We start from the raw sequence: 16,707 nt of genomic DNA on the forward strand, positions 1-16,707 counted from the left end.
TAACATTTGTTCAAATGTTTTGAAATACATTTATTATTGATTTTTTTTTTCTTTCCTTTCTAGCCTTCTGTTATGGGCCATGTGTCCTGCTATTTGTCATGTGTGACAGGAGTCAAGAGAGGCCTTGAGGTCTCAAAGGTAGGAAGTATCAATATTTCTGCTCAGAAGAGGAAGAAATAGGCTGAAGCTGTATTAAAGAAAGCAGTGTGATCTCTACCTTTATTGGACAGGAAGGAACCCACGAAAGACAATTCCCTCACATCTGTTTGTTCCTGGAGATCTCAGTGGGAGTTCATCCATTATAAAACACCAGATTTAGTTCTCAGTTTGTTTTTCTTCTGAGTCATTTTTCTGTCATCAGTGGGGGATAAACTCATGATAAAGAATTGTAATAAAAATATTGAAAATAACTCAACCACCAGGCATAAGTGTATTGGAAAACAAGCTTCAGTCTTCTTGCTGGTAAGAATGATAAATTTTAGCTGGAACTACAGTATGCACTGATTTTTTTCCCCAGTCTGATGTTGTAGTGATAGGACTGTAATACAATAGAAAATGTCATCCTTTTTGAGGCTTGTCAAATCATATAACAGATTTTTTTTTAAATGTATGATGTGTATTAATAAGGAATACTGGTGAGTAGTGGTAACTTTATTTTTCCTCTTGGGTTTTGCACATTTGGAAGCACGTGCTTGGTTTAACAATTTGCTGAGTTTAGTACATAAAAGTCAGTGAGCACAACTTGACTCCTACATTCAGTTAACCACAGGAAATGTTTCACTTAGCAAAATTTCAGCATTTGAGATATTCCTTCCTAATACTGAATCTAAGATTTTTTTTCTTTCTAAATTACTTTTAGTAGCTTTTTCTTCAGAAATGAGATTGGCAGCCATTGCATGAAATAAGGAAGATGTTTAAGTCGTGGTAATTGATCTATAGTAAAAACAAATTACAAATGAAATAACTTTTGGTTACAGTGAAGTAATATAAGTTATGTAAGATGACCTTTTATATATAAGTATAAACTTAATATAAGATGCCTGAAATTTAACAAGACAAGATGCAGAGACTAAGCTTTTAGATATTAATTTTTTAGATGGTATCAATGAATCTCATAGACAACTGATTAGAAAGACTGCAAGAGTGACAACCCTTGCTGTGTAGTTCTGTGTAAACCACAGGATTGACCAATGTGAGAAGCAGATGATTAGGCTGGAATTCTTCAGTCAAGATAGACACAACCCAAGAGGCAGAGGCTGCAGTTTCTCAGGGGTCAGTGCTGGGACTGGTGCTCTTTGACATCTTCATGGAGCACATCAACAATGGGATCAAGTGCACCCTTAGTAGTTTGTGGATGACACCAAGCTGTGTGGTGCAGTCAACATGCCTGAGGGGTGGGGTGCCATCCAGAGAGGCCTATGCAGGCTGAGCTGTGAGCCCAGCTGAACCTCGTGAGGTTCGACAAAGCCAAGTGCAAAGTCTGCACCTGGGTTGTGGCAACCCCCACTGTCAGTACAAGCTGGGGGATGTAAGGATGGAGAACAGCCCTGCTGGAAAGGACTTGGGTGCTGGTGGATGGCAGCTGGAAATGAGCCAGCAGTGTGTCCTCACAGCCCAGAAAGCCAATCATACTATGGGCTGCATCTAAGGAGTGCATCCAGCAGGGCTGGGAGGTGATCCTGTCCCTCTGCTCTGCAACATCTCACCTGGAGTGTTGTGTCCTGATGGGAGTCCTCAGCACAGGAGAGATGTGGGCCTGTTGGAGAGTGAGTGTCCAGGGGGCACAAATGACCCCAGGGATGGAGCACCTCCCTGTGAGGGCAGGCTGAGAGCTGAGGCTGTGCAGCACGGAGAAGGGGAGGCTGCAGGGAGATCTGAGAGGGCTGTAAGAAAGAAGGGGACAGACTCATTAGCAGGACAAGGGGAAATGGTTTCAAACTGAATGATTGGATGTAAGGAAGAAGTTATTACAATGAGGATGGTTAGGCACAGGTTGCCCAGAGAGGCTGCCCTATCCCTACAGACACCCTGCTCAGACTGGGGAGCTCTGAGCACTGATGGAGCTGTGAGCGTCCCTGCTTGCTGCAGGGGATTGGACCTGATGGCCTTTAGGGGTCCCTTCCAACTCAGGTGATTCTATGATTCAGTAAGTTGTTAGTGAGATACATAAACAGGCTGTTCACTATCTTTTCTAATAAAATAGTTCTGGAGATGTTGCATAAGCCTTATGGGAGCCAGCATGTGCACTTCATGCAATGCACTGTAGGTTTGTGAAGCTTATTTCCCAAAGGATATCAAAGCTCTTTATGTGTGAAAGAGTGAAGAGGTCTATAGAATGGAAACGCACTGAGGACTGTTGAAGGTGTAGGGAACCACATCTGACTGGGGGAAAACAATGGTACCCTTTCCCTAAACTTCTTTAGTTGCTTTTCTGCACTGTTTGTCCAATTACTGTTCAACTAGCATGTGGAGCAGTTTGCATTCTCCATGGAGGTGATCTCTCCCCTGCTCCACGTCTATATTAAGTATCCCATGGAAGCAAACTACATAGACCCAAGTCAAATAATTGTTTCTCTGATGTTTCCCAAAGAGTGGACGTGTTACTCTATCAATGGCACAAGAAGTATTCAGATATGGTATGGAAGCAGGTCTGGATTTGGAAGCAGCGTAGTTTTGTCAGTGTGGTGCTGTTTTTTGGGGTAGTTAAGGAGAGGAATTGAATTACAGAGCTCATTTGTGGAGAGAAAAAGGGGTGAGCAGGATAATTAGGAAATGCTGGTCCAGGCATGTCTCAGTGATAATAACAGAGAGGAAAAAGTTGACTTTGTGCCGTTAACTTGGCAGCAGATAGCACTGCTGCACTGACTCATTTGGTGAGGAAAGATGAGTATTACATTTTTCACCACTGATTTGACTCCTGCAAGAACCTCTGAATGGCAAAATTGGTGTCATTACCATGGCATGCTGGGGCCTCCTGCTGAAACGAAGCTCCTTGACTCAATTTCCAGTTGGACTGGGCTCACAAGTGCAGTGTGCAGGGCTGGTGGGGGCCAGTGCTTTGCTGACTGAAGCACACTATGGTTCCTAACCTGAGCAAGACGCTCGGGCATGCCAGGAGGAGGCTTTTTGTTCTTCTTTTTCTTTCCCTTGGCAGAAGTTGCTGGCTTATGTTTAAAAGAGTTGTTGTGGAGCTTGGAATTTTAATTATTTTTGAATCGACTTTTGGACGATTGTTGCTATTAAACAAAGGAATCATATTCTGGAAAGGACTGTAGTAAATCAGATAGCAAATAATAAAAATGTGGGTTCATATTTAACAAATTAATTCCATGTGATGGACTAAGTCTAACATCAACTTCCATAAATGCCATTACGTTTTGCCCTAAGACTCAGCTGGCTTTTTGGGATGGATGGTATGAAGGTTTACAAGGAGCTATCTGAATGATGGGCAATCCTTGGAAACTACCAGCTCCTCTGTAAGAGAAATGTGTCAAGGAGGATCCTCCCAAACTTACATTTGCATGTCACTTTCTGCAGGCCACGAAAGCCTCCTCTCCCTTTTAATAATGTATGAACTTTTGTACAAAAGAGCAAAGTGACTCCCAACTGTACTGCAGCAAAAACCCAATGATTGACTGACTTGCTGTACAAGATGGCAGAACACAGTATGGTTCTGTTTGTAACAGAATTTCTTTGTGAGTTTTGTGGCTATAAAATACATATTGTGGTGAAGTTAGTTATTTGAAAATGTAGGTGGAAATATTTCTAAATAGCACAGCAGTTCTTGTAATGTACTCACTGCTGGATGGATGCAGTAGTTCTCAGCACAAATACTGATAATACTTCTGCTCTACCTTTCCTTCTACAAATGTCAGTGTTTGGTGTTTCACTGTAGTATGATCTGATAGATCACTGTGCCAATCAAATCCGTCTTGTCAAAGCAAAAAGTATTGCAGAGTAAGCAATGAGGATTCAAGATATATAATAAATTCAGCCCAATAATAGCACTGATCCACTCGAGAGCTATCCCTGTAGTTTTGTACCTGCTTTGGCACCTGTATGAACTGGATTTGAGTCAGTGGCATGAGAAATAGAAGCGGATGATGCATGTGTAAAACGTGTTGTTGGGAAGCCTGTGAAGATGGATGAGTTTGTTGGCCACTGGGTTGATGATTGATCTCCTGAAATAGGAGCTTTTGGTTTTTTTCCCCAGCTTTGATGTTGACCAACTTTGTAATTATTTCCCTATGCTATTCTGTTAATTTACACTTCTGTTTTACTTTGCTTGTGTTCAAGCAGATTCATGTTATAATGGAAATACACCAGCAGCATTACAGAATGGAGGCCAAGTTTCAAATAAGGGTTCAGGAGTGAGTTTTTGTCCTACCTGTTCAAATAGCAAGTGAAGGGAAAAAGAAACAACAGAACAAAACATGCACTCAAGCCATTAAATTAGCATGTTAGTGCAGAGCTGGATTCATTAATGACATACAAGCATCCTGAAGTCCAAGTCTTTGCAGTTTGTGTGGATGCAAAGCCTGGCTCCCCTCACCTGTATGAGGTTATCCCTCACCTCCTGCCCAGAAGGGCTTAACATGGAGCAAAGCTCCCAGCACAGGCATGACTGACACAAACCTGTTGTTGCCAGTAAGAGTGATGTTTTAGCATGTTGGACATTGTATTGTCTGAAATTCATCTGTGTGGGCCTATAAAAATAGCCATCAATTTGGCTTTTTCCAAATAAATACACATGTCATTAATGTAATGCATTGCAGCTTCCTTTCCTAGGAAAATAATACCTTTGGACACTGTTTTTCATAGAATCACAGAATGGCCTGGGTTGAAAAGGACCACGATGCTCATCCAGTTCCAACCCCCTGCTGTGTGCAGGTCACCAACCAGCAGCCCAGGCTGCCCAGAGCCACATCCAGCCTGGCCTTGAATGCCTGCAGGGATGGGGCATCCACAGCCTCCTTGGGCAACCTGTTCCAGTGCCTCAACGCCCTCTGGGTGAAAAACTTCCTCCTGATATCTGACCTAAACTTCCCTGTCTCAGTTTAACACCGTTCCTCCTTGTCCTATCACTACCAGCCCTTGTAAACAGCTGTTCCCCCTCCTGTTAATGTGCTCCCTTCAAGTGCTGGAAGGCCACAATGAGGCCGAAGCCTTTTCTTCTCCAAGCCAAACAAGCCCAGTTCCCTCAACCTTTCCTCATAGGAGAGGTGCTCCCATTTTCACCGGACCATAACTGAAGAATTTCAGATCTCATAGATTTTGCTTGAAAATATGATTTCCCTTGTAGGGATGAGGGTTAACTTCTGTCTGTGTGTGATCACAAAGGGCGCTGTGTGCGGATCAGCCAGCGTTTGGGCTCCTGTTGGTTCTGACATCCAGCTCTGGTTTCATGGCTGTGCTCTAGAGGAGAGGCAGCAAATTCTCCCAGCTCAGCAGCCTGCACGCATCACCCCTTTATGCGGTGGAAAAAAAACAAGGCATGCTGCAGTCCTCCGGGAGCTGAAGGGAAAACGGGTTTGGAAACAAAGATGGTATTGCAGCTCTAAGCGTGGTTGGGATGTGAGTAAGGACAGCCCCGCGGGATGAGGCCCGGGGCTCTCCTAGCTCCAGCAGTGCTGCGGGGCTGTGGGGGAGAGGAGCACGAGCGGCCGCTTCCACAGTCTGCTCCGTCCTTCCTGCCCTGGCACCTTGAAGTGCAGCGTGTTTCCTCGCGGCCGCAGGCTGCGGGCACGGCACGGCTATCGGCCTGTTTCAGCCCCGCTGATCCCATTCGCCGCTCTCTGCTCCTGTGGCAACAAGTTGCAGGAATGTTACCTGTTGCGTAAACCGCCGCTGTTAACTGTTTCAGGTCGGTCTCCTTTGTACTGGTGCCTCCCGGCTCTAGCCTGGTTTACGCGATCTGCTACCTTTGTGGTAGGTAAAACCCACGCACTTTAACCCTACCGCCTTACCCATCCCTGCAGAGCTCTGCTCTGGGGCCGGGCAGTGCTGTTTAGGTGCTCGGATGCCTTTTAAGACCTTTCTTTCTAGACATTTCTCCCTCTGCTGGGGTTAGTAAAACAGCAAGGCTCCCCCGCTGTCGTAACTGTAAGGCAGGCAGTTACAGAACGGCACAGCGGGGCAGGCGGCAGCTCGTGCACCAAGTGCCACTTTGCAGCCGTTCCTTGGGGGATTCCTAACGGTTGCAGAATCGGTGACTCCGCTGTTTATCGCCGCACGGAGCCCTCTCTTCTCCCGCCGGGCGTTGAGCGGAGTTCGGGAGGAGCGGTTCCACGGCCGAGGCGGGGTTGCGGTGTGCCCGGGTCTCCGCTGCTCCATCCACCCCCTATTCCCCCCCCACCCCAGCGATCGCTCCCCGGGGCAGCGCTCAGCCGGCTGTCCCCGCTCTGCCCCCCTCGTCCCCCAGGCAAAGTACACTCGGCTCCAGGCTCGCCTGCAGAAAAGTTTTTTTTTTTTTTATTTACAAGAGAGCCGCGGGAGCTCCCGCTGTTTGTCCACACGCGCGGTACTAAAAGCGGCCGCTGCCTCCTGCCAAAAACGGCGAGAGGCGACCGAGGAATAAATAAAGCTCGCCCGCGGCCCCACCGGGCTCAGGCGATCCGGCTGCAGAACTCGAGGAAGTCCCTCTCCATGAAGAGCTCGCTCTCCAGCACATCGTCCTCGGAAGGGAAATACTGCTGGCTCTCCTCCTGCGCCAGGAGAGAAGCTGCCGGCTGGGGCTCGGCCGGGCGGGGCGGCGCGTCCTCGGCGGTGCCCGTCAGCGCCCCGCGGGCGTTCTCCAGCACCCCCAGGTACGAGTCCATGTCCAGCGGGTCCATCTCGCAGTCCGACCCGCCGCTCTCGGTGCCCAACGAGTCCGAGCGCAGGTGCATCAGCTGGTACTTCTCCCGCATCAGGAACTGGTTGGTGTTGCGGGGCGCCCGCATGCCCGGCGCCCGCCGGCCCAGCAAGTTGACGGGCCGCAGAGAGAGCAGCACCCGCGGCCGGTAGGGCCGGTGGCAGCGGCGGACGGCGCGGCAGCGCTGCTGCAGCTGCAGGGAGTGCTGCAGGTGGCTGTGCGTGCGGCTGCCCAGCAACTTCCGCCACACGCCGGGCTGCCCGCCCCGCCGCCCGGGAGGCCACCGCGAGCGGCTGCCTCCCCGCCGCGCCTCGCCCTTCGGCAGTGGGCAGCCGGAGCCCGGCAGCCCCTCTCCGCGGGCGGGCGCCCAGCGGGGTCGCCGCGCTCCGCTCCACGCCGCCGGCTCCGCGCGTCGCAGCATCGCGGCCGCGCTCTCACATGCTCCCGTCCTCCACCGGGACGGTCCGACTCCGACTCCGACGCCGCCCCTCCGCGCGGCTCCGCTCAGCCCCGGGCTCGGCTGCCGCTCCCCGGAGCCGTGCTGCCACTCCGTGCCGCCGCTCCGTGCCGTCTCCCCGCCGGCGGGGCCTCGCCGGCCACCTCTACCTTTTCACGATCCGCTCCGTTTTTTTCTTGAGCGGAGCCCGTTTGCAGCTCATAGCCTGGCCGAAGGGCTGTGGGCCGCGGGGCAGCTTGACCGACGCTGAGCCGCCTCGGACGGACGCTCGGCCCGCTCCCACGCTGTCAGCGCACCGCTGGGGAACGAGGAGCCGCGGCCGGGCCCGGCAGGAGCGAGGACGCCTCGCACCGCACCCTCCGCCGCCGCCCCACGCCGACTGGCGGCGCGCACCCGCACACCCTTACTTATACCCTCCGGCGCAGCCCACGGCCCGGCGCCGCGGGGGTGCACGGAGGGGAGCACGGCCGCTCCCCATGCGGCCCGTCCTCCCGGCGCTCGCCCTCTATGAGCGGTGGCCGCGTGCCGCTCCGCGCCGCGCCGCGCATCTCCGTGTCGGCCGTTTCCGTCCGCCGAGCAGCCCGGGATCTGCCCGCACCCGCGGCCCGTTGGTTTGGCTCGGCGCTCGGGGAGCGTTATTTTGCTCTCCCGCTATTCGCGAACCCCTTTTGCGCTCGGTTCTTTGCGTAGCTGCCCTTTCCGCTGGCGCAGTGCTGATACGCAAACTGCGTAAGCCGCCCCTGAGCGTCGGGTTGGATGGCTGCCGTGGCTCCGCGGGGAGGCGGTGCCCGGATCTCGAGGTTCCAAGTTCAAATGGAAGTTTTTTTTTTGTCTTTCGACGTAGCCGCTACACTCCTAAATATGTCTTCCCTATTCTGCCCGTCTTTGCAGTCATTTCGTTTATGAAAAATAAGCTCAGTGCTGTGTCCCAAGTGGCTTCCCTCAGGGCGTGACAGAGAAAGGCTGCCGCTGCCATGTGGGCACCGTTTGTGACGGGGAAGTACAAAACATCCGAGGGTAACCCGAGCCTTGTCAACAGCAACGTGCCAACGTTTTCGTTGTTGCTAAAGAGTACACGCTTATGGCAGTGTTTGCTTAAAGTCCCACTCGGAAATAATTCTCCATTTAAAACCCAGTGGCCTTAACACCACTGTGTGCTGAAAAGCTGCAGTCTGTAATGGCAAGGTTTGGCATTGGCTGCAGTGAGCCTGTCTGAGAAATGCCCCTTCTGGAGCCTGAAGGAGCCTCGAATCTCGTGTGCTAACAGATGTCCAGAGAACTCACGGAGGGCTTCAAACCTGGGCGGTTGAATTTTGTGTCCTGAAGAAGCCTGCGCTACTTTGGGGAAAATGTTCCACTGAAACTAACAGAAGCCGCTGTTAAATGAAAGGCTCCCCGAATGTAATATCCACCTGTCTGTACGGCAAGGAAAGCTTTCTGTGTACAGAAGGGGTCTGTGGAGGTTGGATGAGTACAGTCAGTAACGTGATTTCTCCCAGTTCTTAGTTCTTGCATACGGGATCCCGTTTACAAGACGCTCTAATTTCGGATCAGAGCGCCCCGCGCCATCCCGCCGCCAGAGGGCGCTCGCTCCTGAGGACGGGCACGGCCCCTCCCGGCCCCGCCTACCTCCCGCTGTTCCTAGGCGACGGGCATCGCCAATGGCGAGCGGTCTTACTGCGCTGTGCGAGTGTGCCGCGCGCTGATTGGCTGACCGCGCCGCGTGCGCCTGCCGCCGCTTCCTGTCATGCCTGCGCGCGGGGTTGCGTCAGCGCGGGGTGTGCGGTGCGGTGCGGTGCTGAGGTGAGAGGAGAGGCGCGTTGTTTGTTCCCCGCGACCCCGCGGGGCTCGTCGGGGCTGCGGAGGGGCCTCGTGGGCGCCTCGTGGGCGCCTCGTGTAGGCGGGGCGGCCCCGCCGGTTTCTGCGGCGGCTGCTCGGCCGGCTCCGCTCCGTGAGGCCGCTGGCGGGGCCGCCTCCTCGGGCTCTGGAGCTGCGTGCGCCGTGCGGGTTCCTCCCGAGTACTCGTGCGGCGTCTTGGCTTTCTCTGTCGCTCAGACAGAGGCGGTTATTAAGGAAGGGCTTCCCTTCTTGCAGGATGTGATGTTCATCGAGGCTTAGCCGAGCGAAGCACGCAAACCGCCTTGCAGCCGTTTGTGCCCTCAGCGTTCCCCTTCGGCGTGCTTTTCGTGGAGGGCAGAGGTGTGGGAAGGAGGCCTGAAGGCTGTTTTGGTGTCGGTGGCGACACGCGGGGAGCTGCTGTCAGTACCGCAGTGCCTGCCCCGCTGTTGTGGAGCGGCAGCGTTTGTTGCTTCAGCTGCCAGCTTTGGGTTTTGATCAGTGGTTTGAAGTCATTTTGAAATAACACGGGTTTGTCCTTGTTTCCTTCCAACAGCGAGGACTTGTGCATTTAATTTCAGTTGTGTGAAGACAGCAGGGAAACTTGCTGAAGAGATAACATTGGGTGGGGCTGTGTTCGTGCCTAGGATGTCTTACAGCTATGTCTCTGTCCAGATGTAGCCTTAATATAGGAATTGGAGCGCTCATTTAGGGCTCATTTAATTGGCTTTCCAGCATAAAAGGAAATAATCACAGAATGGCCAGGGTTGGAAGGGACCTCAAGGATCATGAAGCTCCACCTCCCTGCCACACGCAGGGCCACCAACCTCCACATTCAATACTAGACCAGGCTGCCCAGGGCCACATCCAACCTGGCCTTGAACACCTCTAGGGATGGGGCATCCACAGCCTCTCTGGGCAGTCGTTCCAGCAAACATTCATTGCAGAGGAGGGGATGAGCTGTAATCCACCCCAGGTAGTGTTTCACCTCAGTGATAGGTTCATAGGAGTTAATTTCAGTACATTTTTCCAAACCTATCCTTAAGTATTGGGCTAACCTTAGTTCATTTATCAGTTAAGGTGTTAGAGTTTGTAGCTTCCCAGTTTCCTACATTAGTTTGCTGTTCTGCTCGCTTTAGGACATATTTTTCAGTAAGAAAGGTCTGGAACTCATTGCTTCTGTTGCCATCAGCTATCTTAGTCAAATAATCAGGTCACTGTTGATCTGTTACCATCAAGTACAAAGCTGCTGTGATAGCAGTCCTGTTTTTCATTCTTTTCTGATGTAATTTCTCTCAGGAGTTGCAGGAGAAATTAGGGAGATGAATGAAGGAAGGTGGCCAATAGGGTGGCAACCTTCTCCTTTTGGTGGCTTAAAATACAACTTCGTTCTTGCTTCCGACCAGCTGTTGGTTAATAGCAGGTGCTGGTTAGAGCAGGGCAGTATTATTCACTTTAAAAAGAGGTTTCAAAGATTGCTGCCCATGATAATTTTTTCTTACCTGCTCTGAGGTCTTGAGTTGGCATTGTAGCTTTATTCTCTATTATAGGCATCAGTGTGAGATTCTCAGAAGAATGTTCTGTGGCTTAGCATTCTGTGCCTGCCTGTCCTTTTCATTTTAAACGTCGTTCTTTCCATCCTTTCCAGAAGTGGATGCTCTTTGTTATCAGATGATAATTTAAACAGTTGTTACCCCAGAAATTGCCTTACCTCAAAGCTCATTGCATAAAAAGGCAGCATCAGAGTCTAGTTCTGTGTGAGTATAAAGTGATGTGTTAAGTTGGGAAGGGTGTGTGTGGATGAAGGAAGGAAGGAAGGTCCTGCATAGGTCTCGTAGGATGTCTTGTGGGATGCTATGGTTGGAACAGGGGTGAGAAGGTGATCATAAAACCCACGAAGCTGGGAGACCTCTGCTATAGAATGTGATATATTCATTAGACTTTGTTGCTTATCAGAGTGTCATTAGGGGGGCTTTTAGTTCATCTGGGTTATTTTCAGTTTTTCTGTCGACAAAGTGAGTAATAGTCTTCAAATCCACTTCCTGTTAATTGTTAGTCCATGCGTGCTGTATGTTGTCGAGTGCATTTCTGAAATCTTTGTAGGGTTTTTTGTTGTTGTTGTTGTTGAAAAATGAAGCATTTTTTAAATGTTAATATAAAAGAAGCCTTTCCAACAGACTTCCATGGTTTTCATGCTTGTGTGTTCTTTTATTCTAGAAAAGAAGCTCAGCATAAGCTTGAGACCGCTGTAGCACAATCTGCAGACTTTGATGCCTTTGCTGTTGAATGTTACTGTCTTCTAGAACAAGTAAGTGTCCTTTTAGGAAAAATAAAGCATTCCTTGGTGCACTGTCTTTAACTATCTTTTTTTTTTTGTCAAAAGGAAATGAACAGAGAAACAAGAACACAAAACAACCTGTGTTTTTATTAATCTGTATGGAAATTGGATGTCTTGCCTGGAAGTTATTGAGCACCTCTCCTATGAGGACAGGCAGTTTCAGTATCTGAAGGGGACCTGCAGGAAAGATGGGGGGGGGCTCTTCATTGGGGGGGATGGGCACAGGGTAAGGAGGGATGGCTTTAATTGAAAAGGGCACGTGGATTTAGATGAGACCTTATGAAGAAGTTAATTAGAGAGAGGATGGTGAGGTGCTGATGCCAGTGCCCAGGGAGCTGGAGGCATTCGCAGTCAGATGGGAGGCTGTGAGCAGCATGACCTGATGGGGGGCAACCCAAGTGGGCTTGAGGTCCTTCCAACCCCAATCCACTCTATTGTTAGATACATTTGTGTAACCATCTTATTGTCATTAGTTGTGATGTTTTCTCTTGGTCTGTGTGCAAAGCCATGAGATTCCTTTGCTTTTTCTTGGTATTGGAATACTTACATCGTTTATAGTCATGAACGTTTTTCTTCTTGGAGTATGCTGAATTATTCCTGCACCAGTGTGTGAAATTGTCCTGCTTTTGCTGAGTGCAGACATCTTGGTTTAACTTTGTGCTCAGTTAAGGGTGAGATGAGACATGCATGGCTTTTAAATCAGGTTTGTCTTTTAGAATTCTGTTCTCTAACTGGAAGAAATTGACTGGCATTGACTGACTTCAGTACAGTAACTACCATCAATAATTGTTTTTTTCCTTCAGTTGTGAATAATAGACTTTCCTTGTACAACTGGAAAGGGCATGAATTTGTGGCCTGTGGTTACTGGACACTGGTTTGTGCATGCAGTGCTTCAGTTGGAAGAAACGGCCCAAAAGTAATGCTGTGATTTACGCGTGGAGTCTGTGATATGTGAGCAGCTTCCACAGCCCGGTCACAGTTACAGACCAAACCCTGGATGTGTATTTAGCCTGGTAGAGTCACTGAGCCTGTTGTGAAAATCCTTTGTAGCAGACATCACTAAATTAGGTGTTGCTGAAGTGACTCGCTATCTAACAAATGAACTGTAAGACTAAATTCTTTTATCATCTCCATTGCCTCTGATGCTCCGAATCTCCTAGCAGGTACAGAAGACCAGGATTGTCTGTGTCTAATGGTATTGAAAGTTCTCTATATTGCAAAGAAAGCATCTGTGTAATTTTGCTTGTAGTGATTTTTGTTGACTTAGCTAGAACTGAAGAATGGCTCTGGGCTCTGTGGGCCCTTTTAAAGCCAGCCAAATAAAAGACTGTCAGGACATCCAGCAGGAAGTATCCACTTCTGCCTTATTTCTATTATAATTGTGAAATGAAGAGAGGGGGGAAAAAGGGTTGGTTCGTCATATGTGCTTTTGAAGATGGAGCCCAGCTGAAGTCCTCTAGATTTGTCCTAATCTGTTTGTTCAGTTTCTTCTGCCCACATTCATGTTCTGTTACAATGTGTTTCTGAACTCTGATCTGCTTTTAGTTGTCCCTGAGAATGGTGGCCTAGCCAAAGGGAGAAAAGTCATGTTTCTAAGCCTTTGAGAATGTAGATGTGGGAATAGTTGTCGTCCTTCTTACTGATTTTAGTTGTCACAGCCATAAAGTAATGGGCTCTATGAGTAAATAGTAAATCCTTTTTCCTGTTACAAAAGTGCAGTGTTAATCTATCAAAATTTTAAGATGTCCTAAGAATGTGGGGTTTGCTTCTGTGTTGATGCTGAAACAAGCTGTCTGCACGTGCTAAGATGTGGTTCACTGATACAAATGAGTTAGAGTTGTTTGTGTGAAGTCCCTTTTTTCTTCTCCCTGCTGTTAAACACGTGTTTTCTTTGCTTGGTTCTTGCTGGGAAAGAATGGTGCAACAAGTTCCAGAAAACATAAGTTTTCCAAATGAGGAAGAGAAGATACTGGAGCTCTGGAAGAAGCTTAATTGTTTCCAGGAATGCCTGAAGCAGTCAAAGAATAGACCTAGGTAAGAATCAGCTGAAAGCTGGAGTGCTGTGTGTGACAGTGCAAGGATGGCTTAGCTGGATTGACTGTTTTTGGCCTCAGCTCTGTTAACAGAGCACTCCCTTTGGAGATAGCAGGTGTGCCTGATGTTGCCCTGTCATTTGCCTTGCACGTTTCAGTTTATGGAGAATCAGGAGTGTGCAGGCAGTAGAAATAAAATGACAGCTTCCTGCTTGGTGGGTGTATAAAACAAATCCACAGGTAAAGAAGGATGGTTCCTAACCACATCTGCCAGCTGGGGAGCAGCATTCTGGCATTTTCAGTAATAATCTTGGTAGAACTGGCAATCAGGAATGGAATGGGTTTATTTCCACTGCCATCGTGAAACTTGTGCTGACTGGGAGCAGACCAGGGAATTGATGTTGTCCTGTTAAGACATATGTTACTTCTTATTAAGGAAGCATTGGTACAGAGATGTAGTTAGTATTTTTGAAGATTTGATGATTGATTTTTGATTTCATTAATAATCTTGTTTTGTGTCACAGGTTTAACTTCTATGATGGCCCTCCATTTGCTACTGGGCTTCCACACTATGGCCATATTCTTGCAGGAACCATTAAGGACATAGTTACCAGATTTGCTCATCAGAGTGGCTTTCATGTTGACAGGAGATTTGGATGGGATTGCCATGGCTTACCTGTGGTACGTGCAATAAGTCTACCTACAGACACATCTGTTGGTTCCTACTCCCCAGTATTACTTGCTTATCAGTCACTTCTATGTTGCTCTTATGCTGGATTTGTTGTGAAAGGAGCAATGTGAGCTCACTGGCCAGTGTGTTGCTCTGGCCTTAGATTGTGTAGAGGTTTCTTGTGCATTCTTCTGGTCAGTCAGCCTTCTTTTTTCAGGCACTCTGTTCATTACTCTAACCAAATCTGGTATGTGTTTCAGGAAACATGTTTTTCCCTTAAGATAGTAAAGATGCAAACCCACCTGGGTTATCCTTCAGAACATCTGCTTATTTCACCTGCAGTGCTCAGGAAAACTCACAGAATCACAGAATCACCCGGGTTGGAAGGGACCCCAAGGATCATGTAGTTCCAACCCCCCTGCCTAGCAGGGCCACCAAACATACACATTCAGATCAGGTTGCCCAGGACCCCGTCCATCCTGGCCTTAAACACGTCCAAGGACGGGGCATCCACAACTCAGAAGAATAAGAAAGGCCCTTCGGCCCCATTGTAATGCATAGAATGTAAAGAAGCTGTTTGGACAAACTCTGAAAGCTTTTGTTATGATGTTCTTGTTTTGGTTGTTCTCAATGTTCCCAGGAATATGAGATTGACAAAACCTTAGGCATCAAAGGGCCAGAGGATGTGGCAAAGATGGGGATTGCAGAATACAACAACCAGTGCAGAGGAATTGTGATGAGATACTCAAAGGAATGGGAGGTAAGTGAAGGCTCAGTGTGCAGTCCATTCTATGTTCCCTAATGGTATATATACCTACTGGACCTCTTTTTGTTGCCACTGTATGGGTGAGGAAGCACAGCAGTTGGAGAACTGACTTGAAGTGAGTGTTTCTGTGCTGTGTGTCTGGAATCATGATGTGGAATCGAAAGTGCAGACTGTTTGAATTTTAGCAGTTGCTCGTGCATGCTTAAATTTTATATTTCAAAAACTTCAGTGATTCTTGATAGCATTTTAAAATTTTTACATTTTTAAAATATTTTTTAATAATTTTTGAACTTTAAAAGATTGATTCTAGTTGATGCTTTTTTCCATAGCTGTTTTGAATGTATCCATTTAAGTGCTCTGCTTTCAGGCATTTGGACCTCAGCTGAGCCTTGGGGGGGGGAAAAAAAAATAAATTGTGTTCAGTTTTGGGCAGCTCAGTACAGGAAGGACATGGAGGTGCTGGAGCAGGTCCAAAGAAGGGCAGCAAGGCTGGGGAAGGGCTTGGAGAATATGGCCTGTGAGGAGAGACTGGAGGAACTGGGGCTGTTTAGTCAGGGGAAAAGGACTCGGGGGGGGGGGGGGGGCCTTATTGCTCTCTTCCAATGTCTGACAGGTGCTTGCTTACAGCGAGAGTGGGGTTGGTCTCTTCTCACTGGCGACAGGACAAGGGGAAATAATCTTAAGCTGCACCAGGGTAAGTTTAGGTTGGATATCAGGAGAACTTCTTTGCAGAAAGGGTGGTTAAGCACTGGAATGAGCTGCACAGGAAGGTGGTTGAGTCACCATCACCACCACGTGTTTAAAAACCATTTGGATGTGGTGCTCGGGGACACGATGTAGTGGAGGGTTGTTAGAGGTAGGGTAGCACGGTCAGGTTGCTGTTGGACTGGGTGATCTTTGAGGTCTTCTCCAACCTGAGTGATTCTATGGTTCTATGCATGTTCTATGTATCTCTAATCCACCCTTCATAGTTGATTATTCTATGGTCTTGGTTCTAAACAATTATGTCAGTGGCTTCAATCTTTGCTCAACTTTATTGATCAAGCTGTTTTATGGAGTGAATATTGGAAATGTACTGTCATCCTTAAAGTGAAGATGCCTTCTCATCTGTGTGCCTGTGTTTTCTTAACAGTTCAACGTTACCAGATTAGGACGCTGGATTGATTTTGAAAACGACTATAAAACACTTTATCCTGAATTCATGGAGTCTGTGTGGTAAGTTAGCATGTACAGCCTGCATGTAGGCTACGTGAGTGTGAAATGTTAAAAATGGCTTCAATTGTGGTAAACATGCATTGATCCATCTGCCACTAACATTGTCTTCAGATATGCCCAGTTCAGTAAACAGTGGGGAAAATATAGAAGAGGATGTGAAATCTTCATGCCTAATTGAGGAAATTAATCAAATATTCTAGATATTCTAGATAAAGACAAGCATGAACAATACTACTCTTACTCAGCCCTCTAATCTTACTGCTCAACGTTGATACAAAAACACTTCTGAAGATTTACTAACACGCTCCTTGCTCTGTTTAAGGAGTTGTCTCTACCTTCGTGTTCTTCATACCACAACTTCAAACTCAGCTTAGCTCTAATTAAACCTCTTTTTCAAGCTTGAACTTGGAGGCTGTGAATCTGCTGTTGTGTTCTTGGCAGTGTGACAGCGTTCTGGAACTCCTGGTGCAGAGCTAACTTCCAGGAATTTTGGCAGCATTTTCAGAGCGCCTGTTAGGGTTCCAAAAGACAAGATGACC

At 48.2% G+C, this 16,707-nt stretch overlaps 1 protein-coding gene, 1 long non-coding RNA gene and 1 other non-coding gene across 9 annotated transcripts in view; all 3 read left to right on the forward strand.

The window, feature by feature from the left end:
- The window catches only part of LOC125698995 (uncharacterized), a 28,609-nt gene extending 23,870 nt beyond the window's left edge, over positions 1-4,739 (forward strand). For all 6 annotated transcript variants that reach the window (XR_007379396.1, XR_007379400.1, XR_007379397.1 and 3 more), the window contains one exon: positions 64-4,739. This is a non-coding gene — a long non-coding RNA (uncharacterized LOC125698995). The remainder of the gene's footprint in view (positions 1-63) is intronic.
- A 4,267-nt stretch (positions 4,740-9,006) lies between these two features.
- IARS1 (isoleucyl-tRNA synthetase 1) overlaps positions 9,007-16,707 on the forward strand; it is a 92,495-nt gene continuing 84,794 nt past the window's right edge. The window contains exons 1-6 of one of the 2 annotated variants that reach the window (XM_048957822.1): positions 9,007-9,113; positions 11,364-11,454; positions 13,399-13,518; positions 14,042-14,198; positions 14,828-14,947; positions 16,086-16,168. In XM_048957822.1, coding sequence (XP_048813779.1) covers positions 13,400-13,518; positions 14,042-14,198; positions 14,828-14,947; positions 16,086-16,168 — 479 coding nt within the window. In that variant the 5' untranslated portion in view covers positions 9,007-9,113; positions 11,364-11,454; position 13,399. Of the gene's footprint in view, positions 9,114-11,363; positions 11,455-12,323; positions 12,648-13,398; positions 13,519-14,041; positions 14,199-14,827; positions 14,948-16,085; positions 16,169-16,707 lie in introns of those variants that run through there. The other variant, XM_048957823.1, reaches the window with a different exon arrangement.
- Positions 12,337-12,471, forward strand: LOC125699018 (small nucleolar RNA SNORA84). Its single transcript, XR_007379408.1, has one exon. It is a non-coding gene; the product is annotated as a small nucleolar RNA SNORA84 (small nucleolar RNA).

This window comes from Lagopus muta, chromosome 11 (assembly GCF_023343835.1).
Source record: "Lagopus muta isolate bLagMut1 chromosome 11, bLagMut1 primary, whole genome shotgun sequence".
Lineage (NCBI taxonomy): Eukaryota > Metazoa > Chordata > Aves > Galliformes > Phasianidae > Lagopus > Lagopus muta.